The sequence below is a fragment of the Aulonocara sp. 'chitande type north' Nkhata Bay genome, linkage group LG5, assembly GCF_057382095.1.
Source record: "Aulonocara sp. 'chitande type north' Nkhata Bay isolate Kocher_YH1m ecotype deep benthic linkage group LG5, A_spYH_male_GT1.1, whole genome shotgun sequence".
NCBI lineage: Eukaryota > Metazoa > Chordata > Actinopteri > Cichliformes > Cichlidae > Aulonocara > Aulonocara sp. 'chitande type north' Nkhata Bay.
The window spans coordinates 34,531,127-34,544,017 of record NC_141348.1 but is presented as its reverse complement, the minus strand read 5'-3'; the positions used below and the strand labels follow the sequence as shown (position 1 = coordinate 34,544,017).

General features: G+C 40.5%; 2 protein-coding genes across 2 annotated transcripts; one reads left to right on the top strand and one right to left on the bottom strand.

The window, feature by feature from the left end:
- The first annotated feature begins 365 nt into the window (after nucleotides 1-365).
- On the top strand, nucleotides 366-10,767 carry LOC147331100 (protein SSUH2 homolog). The gene is made up of 12 exons (XM_086294287.1): nucleotides 366-740; nucleotides 809-884; nucleotides 968-1,097; nucleotides 2,282-2,342; nucleotides 2,785-2,906; nucleotides 3,155-3,230; nucleotides 3,308-3,377; nucleotides 3,670-3,762; nucleotides 9,217-9,322; nucleotides 9,637-9,744; nucleotides 10,354-10,525; nucleotides 10,629-10,767. Exons 1-11 carry the CDS (start codon nucleotides 662-664, stop codon nucleotides 10,492-10,494), a joined length of 1,062 nt encoding a protein of 353 aa, XP_086150413.1. The 5' UTR covers nucleotides 366-661; the 3' UTR covers nucleotides 10,495-10,525; nucleotides 10,629-10,767.
- LOC147331101 (uncharacterized) lies at nucleotides 6,321-7,517 on the bottom strand. Its single transcript, XM_086294285.1, has 3 exons — nucleotides 7,191-7,517; nucleotides 6,987-7,104; nucleotides 6,321-6,855 (listed from the first exon to the last, which is right to left on the bottom strand). Exons 1-3 carry the CDS (start codon nucleotides 7,260-7,262, stop codon nucleotides 6,695-6,697), a joined length of 351 nt encoding a protein of 116 aa, XP_086150411.1. The 5' UTR covers nucleotides 7,263-7,517; the 3' UTR covers nucleotides 6,321-6,694.
- Nucleotides 10,768-12,891: the final 2,124 nt, after the last annotated feature.

Sequence of the window (12,891 nt, the reverse complement as noted above, 5' to 3'; positions counted from 1 at the left end):
TTCTTCATTGTCAGGTTGTCTGTCTATCTCATGTCATATCACTGCAAGTCTCAGGATTGTTTTCATGCTTCATGTTCGTGTTCATGTTCATGTTTCTGGTCACCGTTTTCGCATGCGCTGAGTTCCATGTCATAGTTTTCATATTGAGTTTAGGTTATTCCAGTTTAGGTTTTGCTTTCCTTTTCCCCCCAACTCGCCTTGCCTTGTTTTCTCTTTTGGAAATCAGCCTCAATAAAAGGCCCGGCTTTTGTTATACCTCATTCCCTCTCCTGTGTCTGCTTTTGGGTTCACACCGCAAATACACCAGCCCACCTGGCCGTGGCTAACCATAGCGTGGGCATAATCATTTTTCATTGCACCAAACATTCTTCTGTGCAGGAACAGTCTTATTCAGCTCCAGCCATTCAATTCAATTCAGTTTTATAGCACCAAATCACAACAAAAAAAACAGAAAAAAAACAATCAGGGAACCTCCTATGAGCATGCACTTTGGCTACAGTGGTAAAGAAAAAAAACCTTTTAAATGGAAGGAATAAGAAACACTCAGTGCATTATGGGAATCCCCCAGCAGCCTAGATCTTTTGCAGCATAACTAAGGGAGGATTTAGGGTCACCTGATCCGTTTGGTTGAATTTTTTGTTTCTTGTTTTTCATTCCAGCTATGTACCCACCTGTCATGGCACCCCAAGCCAACATGTTTGTCAATGTCCCAGGCTATGAAGGCACTGTGCCAGGAGGAGGTAAGAAAAGCATATAATTCCTCACATTAATGCTGTTGCTGGTACTTGAAAATTTGTCATTGATGCAGCAGGTTTCCTGCCTCCTCCCATGCCCATGGAGCCAGTAGCCCCACCCCAACCCAGCCCTGAAAATCCCGAATGGAGGTACGACATATTATCTGTGTTTCTGAGCTGCTCACCAACCAGTAGAATATTCTGGTTTAACACAGAGTTTGTGTGTATTGTAGTATCCCCTCTCTTTCTGAGGATGAGGCTCGGGAGGCATTCAAGAAATTTGTGTCATCTCATATCTGCTACAGTGAAGATCCAGTCACTCAGGGAGTCATCACCTCCATGGAGCCATTCAACACATTTAGGGTGATTAAATGTTCCACCATCACCACCATCAGTGATGCTGCGGACTGAGTTACCTCCATATCTGCCTTTACTATCTTGATCAGTCTGTTGCAGAGCTCTGGTTTGAGATGCTTTTATCCATAGTTTTCCAAACATTTGACCAAAGGACATAATTGAATGATAATGAACTGTTGAAACATGCATAATGAATTTTTTGGTAGCACTTTCTATTACAGCTAGGTAATACAGGGGTGGTAGTAGTAGGGTAAAAAGGGGGGAAAAGAGTGTAATAATGTGGTAATTTCCAAGCTTTTACTATGCAATTACCAAAGTAATAACCACTTAATATCTAAATAATATCATGGTAGCAAGAGTGGTTACAGTTGAGTAATATTGCTCAGAAATGTATGTAATAGGATAATGAGAACCCAAAAACTGCACATAATAATATGGAAATACAGCTCCACAATAAAGTGGAGTCACAAGGAAGAAACAAGAATGCTATAATGCAGTAATATGCGTTAAGTTATTACCCCTCAATTACCTGTGGTAGTTTCTGTGTAAAAAGCAGGAAACAGTGCTGCAAAATGCAAAACCACCTGTTTAAATTTAATAACATATTAAGAACCTATTAAAGCTAAAAAGTGTGTGATTATTATCTAAAAACAACTGTGGCAGTTTGCCTAATAAAACAGGAAATACAGCTGCAACATGCAAAAAGCATATTTAAAACACATACCTTGTAGGTTAACTAGTTAACCTGCTATTACCCCCTTATTACTGAGCTGTAATAGAAAGTGCGACCATTTTCTTCTCAAAAACTTCAGAGCTTTTAGTAAGTGTCCAGAGCTGCTGAAGTAGTAGTTTGCCAGAACTTTTCATCACATCCTCAAGATTCTTGCAAGAAGCTCAAAGAATATGGAATACCCGTTCCAAGTACTGGTTTTACCACAAAATTTGTTATGCAGTAATATGATGCCCAGTTATATGGCAACAACCCGGAAATACATTGTATGGTATAATGTGCGATACTGATTGGGTTTAACAAATTTTGTGTAGGATTTAATGGGAGAGACATTTCTTGCACATGATGCATAGAAACGTATGTTTCACTTTCACTCTGATGTGAAATATAGAGAAATTAGCACAGTAATGTTATCAGCAAATCCAGTTTCTCTCAGTAAAGTCTGTTTTTTGTTCCTTAGTACCGTCTGGAGACATTCACTGAGTCCAGGTCAACTGACTGGGCCCACAAACCACATGAAGGTAAACGCACATTTTCATTTTGTTAAATCAAAACCTGATGTGGAGCCATTAAAATGGTCATTTTCATTTGTTTCCTTGAGCCACCATGTTCTGTTATTATAGAGCAAGGCTGGATGCTTTTTAATCTGATGGTAGAGTTTTGTTGTTTCCTGTTACCAAACCACATTTTTCACTTTGTTCTTGACCACACTCAAAGTTTATGGCCTTGTGAGGGATTAAAAACAATAGTGTGATACTCAGAGCCTATTATGAATCAAACTCCAGAACAACTGATTAATCAATAGTGTTTTACCTGAAAGAGTTAAACCTGGAAACACTTGCTTTGGTTTTCATAACAAATGGCTCTTTTATTGATCCTTGCATAAATCTACTGACAATGCAGTAACTTACTATACTAGTAGTTTATTGACTGCCATTTTCTGTGATCTCGTGTATTTAAAAGGTGAGCCTGCTGACTTTTACGCCCAGCCCGCTCCACGACCATGGGAGGTCCAGGCCACACACCCCAAACATTTCAGTGACCACACAGAGAAGATCCGGGTGCCCTACACGTCCTCCGTCAAGGTGGCTGAATAACAAAAGCTATCTGTCAAAGTGCTGGGTTACCTGCAGTTTGGTTCTGAGCTTTAAGCTTGAAGACATATATACTTAAAGAATTTTCCAGATGAATTTTGATGGATCTTTAGTTGTCCATGAGATGGTTCTACAGCTCATCTTTTCCTGAGTTTATTGAGGCTTTAAAACCATGAACACGTGAAATTTTTTTACCTTTTGCTCATTTTTAACTTTTTTTTTTGTGTGTTTGTGTTTAGGAATGCCACACATGCCATGCAGCAGGTACTGAGCAATGCAAGGAGTGCAGTGGAAGTGGAAAAGTAAGGAAACTCTCAATAGTAAATAATAAGACATGAAAAGTCTGATCAAGGTACAATTAAAACATTTGCTTATTTGTGTCGTTGTAGAAAGCCCGATGTGTAATGGTGCGGCAAAGTCCGATCCAGCCTGCACTCACTGTAATGGCACAGGCAAAGACAGGTACTGAATGGTCACACAAACTGAAAATAAAACAGAAAAAATACCAGTTTTATGACTGTGCATATGCTGGGGATATACGATTAATTACAGTAACTAATTAGAAAAGGACAGATGCAAAATTTCCTAAAAATGTCTAAGCAAAGAAATACTGCAATAAGTAAAAGTTCAGTAATTTTTTAAAATAATAATAGAAGTAAAAATAAACAAATACCATATTTTTAAAAAATAAAGCAAAATCTGCAATGTCTGTAAGTAACCAAAAATAATGAGTTATGTGTCTGTGTGTGTTTAGGTGTACAAAGTGTGATGGTAGGGGGAAAAAGCAATGTGAAACCTGTAAAGGAAAATGTCAACTGCTGACTTACATTGAGCTAAAAGTGGAATGGTGAGTACAACAGCAGTTTCCTATATTTCAGTGGCTTTATCAGAGTCCTTGAAGTTTGGGTTCTTCAGTGTCTTTTAGGAATCATCTGGAAAACTCAAATGGTCCTAGAGGAGGTTTCAGAAGTATATAAAAAGTTTTTATACATTTCAATTCATTTAACCTGTTTTTGGCAGATATCCATGAATTATTTCGGGCATTAAAATGGTCCATGGAGAAGTTTTAGAAGGCTTTGAAAAGTCAGCGGAAATTAGCAAGGTCCTGAGTTCAACTCCACCATCTGGTCAGGGAGTGTGAATGTTCTCTGTGGGTACTCGGTAGGGCCGGACCATATCATACTGTTCACGGTAATACCAGTATAATGTTGGGCAACGATAAGAAAATGAAATATCGCAATAGAATATGGGTAAAACGCGCATGCGCAGTGCCTTTGTTTTCATACGCACATGGCGGAAAAAGCATGGTGGCGACGAAGAATGAGAAGGGCGAAAGCGGATCGTTGAATAAAACAGATGAACCAGAACTGGTTTGTAAAAATGCTGCAGCATCAGTGATGTGGAACTGGGTTAGCTTTCGTCCGTCAGATACACAACAAAGCACTATTTTTGGTAGACCATGCTAGCGGGCCGTCGTTATTACCGTGTTTTTTGGAAAATATGGCACACTTAAAATCAATCCTTTGATTTGTCTGAAAGTCGACAGTGCCCCTTATAATCCTGTGTGCCTTATGTATGAATTCTGGTTGTGTTCACTGACCTCGAAACGATTTTATGTGGTACACGGCGCTCGAAAATCTGTCAAATGTTTCGGTATGACTAAGCTACGAACCCACACGGCTATCGCAGGCAGGCGCCTCGTGGAGTGATACGTACTGTGCTTCAACATAATATTACCGCATTATGTGTGTATAACCTCTTTTTAAGTTTTGTGGATATTATACATGGTTATGCCTATGATATGTCAGCCAATTTCCACTGGAAATGCCTTTTGGTTAAACTGTCAGCAACTAATAAAGTTGTGGAGTTGTAAAGTGTTTTGTCTAGTGTCAATTATATCGTCAGTTATATCGTTATCGCAAATTTTCAAATGTATATTGTGATAAATATTTTTGGTCATATCGCCCTGCTCTAGTACTCGGGCCTCCTCCCACATCCAAGGATTGGGGTTAGATTAACTGGTGATTATAAATTGCCCTTGGGTGTGAACGGTTGTCTCTCTGTGTTAACCCTGTGACAGACTAGCAGTCTGTCCAAGGTGTACCCCGCCTCTACACCTATGGTAGCCTGAATAGGCTCAAGCTCCGATGCAACCCTGATAAGAACAAGCAGAAGAGATATGATTGTGAAGGTTCTTGGTCATCCATGTCATCATAGTCTAAAGAAAAGACGTTTCACCTCTCATCTGAGATATGAGTTCTTTAGAAATAAGCGGAAGAGAATTAATGGTGGTTTGACAGATGCTTTGGTGCCCTCTAGTCAATATAGATCAAAATTACATGCTGCTAGTTTAAATTGAAAGCAGTAGAAACTGTTAATTGTTTAAAGCTTAAAATGTATTAAATCATGTAACGTTGTATTCAGCTGGGATGGGCTCCAGCGCCCCCCGCGACCCTGAAAAGGATAAGCGGAAGCGAATGGATGGATGGATGGAACGTTGTATTCATCAGAATCTACATTGTGGGCCATTTATATGGATACACCGTAATAACATGGGAATGGTTGGTGATATTAAAGTCCTGTTTGTGGCACATTAGTATATGTGAGGGGGAAAACTCCTCAAGATGGGTGGTGACCACGGTGGCCATTTAGAAGTCGGCCATCTTGGATACAACTTTTGTTTTTTCAATAGGAAGAGGGCCATGTGACACATCAAACTTATTGGTAATGTCACAAGAAAAACAATGGTGTGCTTGGTTTCAACGTAACTTTATTCTTTCATCAGTTATTTACAAGTTTCTCTTTGTTCACAGCCATTGACTGTCATGGTTCTGGGTCGTTTCGACCCAGCATTTTGAATTTCTTATGTTTTGGTTTATTTTTACATTATGGATTATTTTCTTATTCTCTGGTGCTTTGATCATGATTATAAATATGTCTTATTCTTGGTGAGGGATTAGTTCTTCGGTGGTGTCTCATGTTTAATATTGTTTGAGTTCCATGTGTTATATTCTTTCTGTCTGCCTCTTAGTGTCAAGTCTGCGTCTTTGTGATTTGTTTCATGTTTCCTGTTTTATTTTGATTGTCCCAGTATGTTGTCAGTGTGTTCAGTTTTACTGCTCCCCTGTCTCATTAGTCTTATTTCTCCCAGCTGTGTCTCCCTCCTGTTGCCCATTCCCTGATTACCGCCTTGCGTATATAAGCACTGTGTTTTCCTGTGTTCTCTGTTGCGTCGTACCCTCACGTTATCTGCCAGCCAGCCAGCCAATTAATTTTTGTATTAGTTTGTACTCAGTTTAGTTTCTGTTCCATTGCTCCAGCAATAAAGCTGTGTATTTTGATTTCACGTCTGCCTCCGAGTCCTGCATTTTGGGTCCTATCTAGTGATGGGCAGATGAAGCCCCATGAAGCACTGAAGCTTTTCATCCAATTGGTTCACCCCAACGCGAAGCTTCATGAAGCTTCATTTGCTCTAGCAGGACACCTACTGGACGTAAAAATAATAGCTGGCATGAATTTGAAGAGTGTGGCATTTTGCACACAGCCTGTAAATGTCAACAACAAAAGGAGTGTGTAAAACATGTATATTGTAGTGATGGCAGTATACTGTGTATATTTATAGTGGCAGTATGGGAAATGATTATTTGGAAATGCTTGAAATGGAAATGATCATTTACTGTGAGGTGAGGTGTGGTTGGGGTGTGGACAGTGGTTGTGCTTTTGTAACGTTGAGGTATGGACAGCTACACACTGCCTGTTCACATTTTATTCTGTAAAAACTAAATTTTCACTGCTTTTATGACCTTTTTAGTGGGGAGAACATAGCTAGGATTTAATGATTTAACAAATCTTTTGAATCCTTTGTCCTCCACAATGCTAAATGGCTGGGAGTCCTCAATCACCATGCTGACCAGGTCTTCATCTATTTGAGATTGTTCTCCTGAGGAAAGACAATAAAGATAAAGCACAAATATAAATATCACATACGTAACTTATAACAGTTGTATAATATTGTTATATCATTTAGTAACATTACTGCATCCTATATTATCACTGCATTTGATGGCTCACCTGGTCTTGCTCCACAATCGGTGTCCCCCTTATTCTCATGCAAAGCTCTGTAGTGCCTAAGCATGGATGAGGTGTTGCTGTTATATCCCAGCTCCCTGGCACATAGAGAACACTTCACCTTGTACAAAAGTCAAGACAGCTCAACATAAATTGTATTGCACCATCAGTATCATGAAAATACATCTTCTGTAGAAATTTACATACCTTGTTGGGAGGAATAAGATCAAAATGTTCCCACACAGGGGAGGACATCCTCCTCTTCTTAGCTGGCTCCATTCTCTCCTGACTTTCCTCACTCTCATAAACCTCCAAACGGTCTCCAAACTCTCACTAACCGCAACTCTCCATCAAACACCCACATTTTTGAATGAAGTCTGAGGGGTTTATATCGCTGTCATATCTCGCGGCAAAGTTCGAACCACTTCATGAACCAGTCACGTGGTACAGCCGGGCAGCGAGGCTTCGGACGTCATCATTTTCAGCTCCTCCCATAAATGAAGCAAGCCTCGATACGCGCTTCGCGGAAACGCCCCCTCCATTACTCGACACACGCTCCGAAGCCTCGATACAGAACGTCCCATCACTAGTCCTATCTCCCTGCCTGCCCGCACACAGCCATGACATTGACATGTCGAAGAGGTTAACACGTGAGGAGTGGCTCGAAATTATGTTGCTGTCTGGTGAACGCAGTTAATCGGGTCATTGCAGCAGATTTCAATGCAAGACACCCTATGAGACCCCCCATCTCCCATGCTACAGTTAGCAAACTGCTTGCTAAGTTTCGTGAAACTGGTTCAGTGTTGGATTTGCCAAAATGTGGACGCAAGAAAACTGTCACTAATGAAGAAACATCAGTGGCTGTCCTAGCTTCATTCAGCAAGAGCCCACAGCGTAGCACTCGCTGCATGTCACTGGAGAGTGGCATTAGTCAAACATCCCTTCGGCGGATATTAGCTACTCACTCATGGCATCCTTACAAACTCCAGCTACTGCACCATCTCAACGAGGATGACCCAGATCGGCGCACAGAATTTGCAGGATGCGCAAAACAAAAATTGGAACAGGACCCTCAGTTCACGCAGAAGATTTTGTTCAGTGATGAGGCAAACTTTTATGTGAATGGCGAAGTTAACAAACAAAACCACCGCTATTGGTCTGACACTAACCCACATTGGATGGATCCCTCCAAGACTGTTGGAGCAACAAGTGATGGTTTGGTGTGGTATATGGGGTACAACGATAGTGGGTCCATTCTTCATCAATGCAAATGGTAAATGGCCTGTATTTGTATAGCGCTTTACTCAGTCCCTAAGGACCCCAAAGCGCTTTACACTACATTCAGTCATTCACCCATTCACACACACATTCACACACTGGCAATGGCAAGCTACAATGTAGCCACAGCTGCCCAGGGGCGCACTGACAGAGGCGAGGATGCAAACCTCAAGGCCACTGGATATTTGAAATTGCTACATGATGATGCGTTTCCCTCTTTATGCACTGAAGCAGGCACGTTCCCTGAGTTTTTTCAGCAAGATGGTGCACCACCACATTATGGGTGCCAGGTCCGAGCATTCCTAGATGAACAGTTTCCTGTAAAGTGGATTGGTCGTCGTGGGCCAGTTGAATGGCCCCCAAGGTCTCCCGATCTGACCCCGTTAGACTTTTCTCTTTGGGGTCATCTGAAGGCAATTGTCTATGATGTGAAGATACGAGATGTGCAGCACCTGAAACTACGGATACTGGATGCCTGTGCTGGCATTTCTCCTGCGGTGTTACTATCAGTGTGTGAAGAGTGGGAGAAGAGGGTTGCATTGACAATCCAACACAATGGGCAGCACACTGAACACATTTTATAAGTGGTCAGAAACTTGTAAATAACTCATGAACGAATAAAGTTACGTTGAAACCAAGCACACCATTGTTTTTCTTGTGACATTACCAATAAGTTTGATGTGTCACATGGCCCTCTTCCTATTGAAAAAAACAAAAGTTGTATCCAAGATGGCCGACTTCTAAATAACCACCATGGTCACCACCCATCTTGAGGAGTTTGCCCCCTCACATATACTAATGTGCCACAAACAGGACTTTAATATCACCAACCATTCCCATGTTATTACAGTGTATCCATATAAATGGCCCACCCTGTAGAGTGTGTGTTACATCAGTATTATATATTTGATGGATACAGCATGAATATAGTTCATATCTGTGTGTTTGTGTTTAGGAAAAACCATGTGGAAGATCATCTGGTGGAGCAGAGCTGTGGTCTGAAGAGTGATAAGCTGCGCTCAGTAAAAGGGAAAGAGCTGTTCAAGAGCAGCCAGAACCTGGTAAACACACACACACACACACACACACACACACACACACACACACACACAATGTAGCTTCACTTTGAATCCTAATACCAAAATTTCATACAAAAAAAACTACATCTCAGTAGTTTCACACAGTAGTTTGGAATGTTGTATTCTATGTTTGAAATGTTGAAATAATCTCCATAAATTAAACATAAAGCCACTGCAGGAACTCACCTCAGGCAGGTGTAGTTGAGATAAATGTAAAGGAAAGGTTGGGGAGAAGGAAAACACATTGCTGGGGTTAGCGGTGTGAATATTGTGAATTAAACTCTTGCTTCTCTCAGGTCTACCCACTGCTTGGGTTTAAACCGCAAGCAGTCTCTCAGGCTTCTGAGCGTCTGATCAAAGAACATCAAACTAAGTATGGCAAAACCTCCAGGATTCTGCAGCAGGTAGGCCGACACACAGCTCAAGAGAGAAATTAGGAACAATCTTCTCCAGTAGTGGAGGGAAAGAAAACAGCTATCCTTGTTCCATCAGCAGCTAATTCTAGTTGAAATATAATTGATTCGAGCTGAAATTCCATTATTTGTAGTTGAAGCAGCAAGGAAAACGTGCAAAGTTTACTTTAGACTTCTGTTTTGAGTCTATAGGCTATAGTGTAGTCACCCCCAGTGGCCAGCCTGTGCTGGTGTGCCTGTGTTAATCTGCAATTTATTGCTTTGCTCTGCAAATTATTTAACTTAACTGATTCCTCAGTTAGTCAATAGAAAAATCAATAGACTGTTCAATTACTAAAGTTATCAACTGCTACAGAAGCTCGAGGGATAAGGTGACCTATAAAGATAACTAAAGCCATCTTGAATGATTTGATGGTGGTTGAAGAGTTAGCTGTTACATAAACACTCAAAAGGGGAATTAATTGTTGGAATTTTTGTTAAAGAAAAGGACATAAAGGTTTGAAGTCAATGCTAAGCTAAAGTATTCTGACTCAAGCTGACCCCCTCTGATGCTGTTGAAAGTTTTCCTTTAATATGAATCCCCATCTCTCTCTCTTTCAGAGGCAGGCGGTCGAGCTGATCCCCATCACTCAGGTGAACTACAAGTGGAAAGACAAGAGCTACGTCTACTACGTGTACGGCAACGAGCGCAAAGTCAGTGCTGATGACTACCCAGAGACCTGCTGCTGCGTCATCCTGTAGACCACAGGTGTCTGGTGTCCTGCAAGTTTTAGTGAGTCCTTGATCCAACACAGCTGATTTAAAGGCTAAATTACCTCTTCAACATGTGTTGAAGTTCTCCAGAGGTCTGGTAATGAACTAATCATTTGATTCAGGTGTGTTGACCCAGGGTGAGATCTAAAACCTGCAGGACACTGACCCTCGAGGCCTGGAGTTTGACACCCCTGCTGTAGACTGACAAATGCACACAGCTGAAAGCAATTAAACATGTACTCATTCTTCTCTTTTTTTAACATCAGTCTTCCTTCTTCCATATATCATGAGGATTTCATTTATTAGGGTAAGAAAAGCAAACCATACCTGTGTTTAAAAAAATAACAGTATCTAGTATTCTGTTCAACATTTTCTTAAAATAAAAATAAATAAAATAAAAAATAAAAACACTATACTGTGGAGGTATCAAAGGATGACACGAGAGATCCCAATATTTTACTCCAATTTTAATCTCGGCTTCTCACAACTGAACACTCAAGGTGCCAAAAACCAAACCCTCTCACTTCCAAGCCATCACACGTTTCTTGACACGGTAGAGCCATTTGTGTATCGCAACCAATTTAACACAGCGCTTGTTGTTCTGTGCCTAAAAACTGCGTCATATTGAAAAATTCATTAAAAATCATGCTTGACAATTGACATGACTTTCACAATGGATTCCTCTTTTTTGGAAACCTGGGCTAAATTTGTGTGCATCTCATTCCACTGCATAAATCTAGAGAAGAATATTTCTGGTCAAATTCAGCATGCTCAATGGAATATAACACTACATAAAATTTTTATTAAAAATCATCTCTGATCGTTGACATGAAATTGTCAGTTGAATACTTCTCTGGGTTACCTTCTCTACATGTGTGCCAACTTTCATCACAAAATGCTGCAAGATCCCAGCGAATATTTCTACTCAAATTCAACAAGGTTATTTTAATCAACAAAAATTACAAAATAAAATAATTTTTGATAGTTGACAGGAAATTCTCCACAAATTCTTCTTCCCTGCAACTCACACTACATGTCTGCAAAGTTTCACCTCCAGCCACTGCAACTCTTTTTTTTTTTTGCCTTTATTGGGCTTAAAGGCAAAAACCACTTTCCTTGGTGGCGTTGATCCCCCCAATTCTGGAAGTCTGGATTGGCTGTCTGTTTAAAAAGTCCTAAACCCTGATCCTATCAGTCAGTGCAGAGCTTAGATGAAGCCGATGTGTGAGGGGACTTTCCCAGTTGTAACTGCCTCAAAAGCCCAATAGGGCTACTTCCTCTGATACACACCAAAGTGTGAGTAGACTTGCAGGCCCAGCAGCTCCCCTGTAGCTCAGTGCCTTGGACAACTGAGCCCTACGAATCTTTTAGTTTTAAAGGGTTGTAGTAAGAACACGTCACACATTTTTATGGTTTTATAACATTAGAATCCTATTTTACAATTTCTTTGTGAATTTGGGGTATTGTGATTCATTGTATTTTTGAGCATGATAGTTTCCTTTAGGGTTTATTATAGCCTCTGTCTCTGTTTATATTGGAGTGTTTATTTATGTCAGGGGTGGGAGAACTCCAGGCCTCAAGGGCCGGTGTCCTGCAGGTTTTAAATGTGTCCTTGATCCAACACAACTGATTTAAATGACTAAGTTACTTCCTAAACATGTCTTGAAGTGCTCCAGAGGACTTAATGAAATAATCATTTGATTCAGGTGTGTTGACCCAGTGTCATATCTAAAACCTGCAGGACATCAGCCCTTGAGGCCTGGAGTTCCCCACCCCTGGTTTATGTAATATCTAGTTATCTTCCTTTGTGATAACTTTCTGTTTCTAAGTCATGTCCCTGTGTCTGCTTTCTCCAAATGATATTCTGTTTTTCCCATTTAGTTGTGCCCTTTCTTCTCATTCAGCTATATCTCCTTTCCTGTTTTCAGCATGTCTGTGTGTTTTTGTTAGTTTCTCTTAGCTGTTGATATAATACGGACTCTATTATTAAATGAAAAGAACAAATTAGAATACACCACTGAAACGTTCTGCTGATGTTTTTAAAGTTTCCATGTTACCAGGCTGTAGAGGGCTCTGAATATTTAAACCGTTTCAGATCCATTACACTCACAGTCTTATGTTAAAATTTCAAAGGACAGCATTATATTTTTGATATTAAAAGTAACTCTGGGCCTCTGTGGAGTGTGCAGATGATCTCATCACTGTCCAAAAATGAATAAAAAAAAAAAAACATAAGGAGTGCCGAATCCTTCAATAATACAGACTATTAGCGTAACAGGTGTGTAGCATCGCTAACTAGCTAGCAACAAGCCTCCAACACAGTGCGTATGCTAGCGGCTAATCTAGCAAACAAATTAACTGCTACACACCTGTTACTCTATTAGT

What these genes read in the sequence shown, in the direction of transcription:
- LOC147331100 (XM_086294287.1), top strand. Translation starts at nt 662, where the DNA reads ATGTACCCACCTGTCATGGCACCCCAAGCCAACATGTTTGTCAATGTC. An exon ending in CCTGAAAATCCCGAATGGAG is followed by an intron (nt 885 to 967) that starts GTACGACATATT and finishes TGTGTATTGTAG; the next exon opens with TATCCCCTCTCTTTCTGAGG. An exon ending in GGCCCACAAACCACATGAAG is followed by an intron (nt 2,343 to 2,784) that starts GTAAACGCACAT and finishes TGTATTTAAAAG; the next exon opens with GTGAGCCTGCTGACTTTTAC.
- LOC147331101 (XM_086294285.1), bottom strand. Translation starts at nt 7,262, where the DNA reads ATGGAGCCAGCTAAGAAGAGGAGGATGTCCTCCCCTGTGTGGGAACAT. An exon ending in ATCTTATTCCTCCCAACAAG is followed by an intron (nt 7,105 to 7,190) that starts GTATGTAAATTT and finishes CTTTTGTACAAG; the next exon opens with GTGAAGTGTTCTCTATGTGC. An exon ending in CGATTGTGGAGCAAGACCAG is followed by an intron (nt 6,856 to 6,986) that starts GTGAGCCATCAA and finishes GTCTTTCCTCAG; the next exon opens with GAGAACAATCTCAAATAGAT.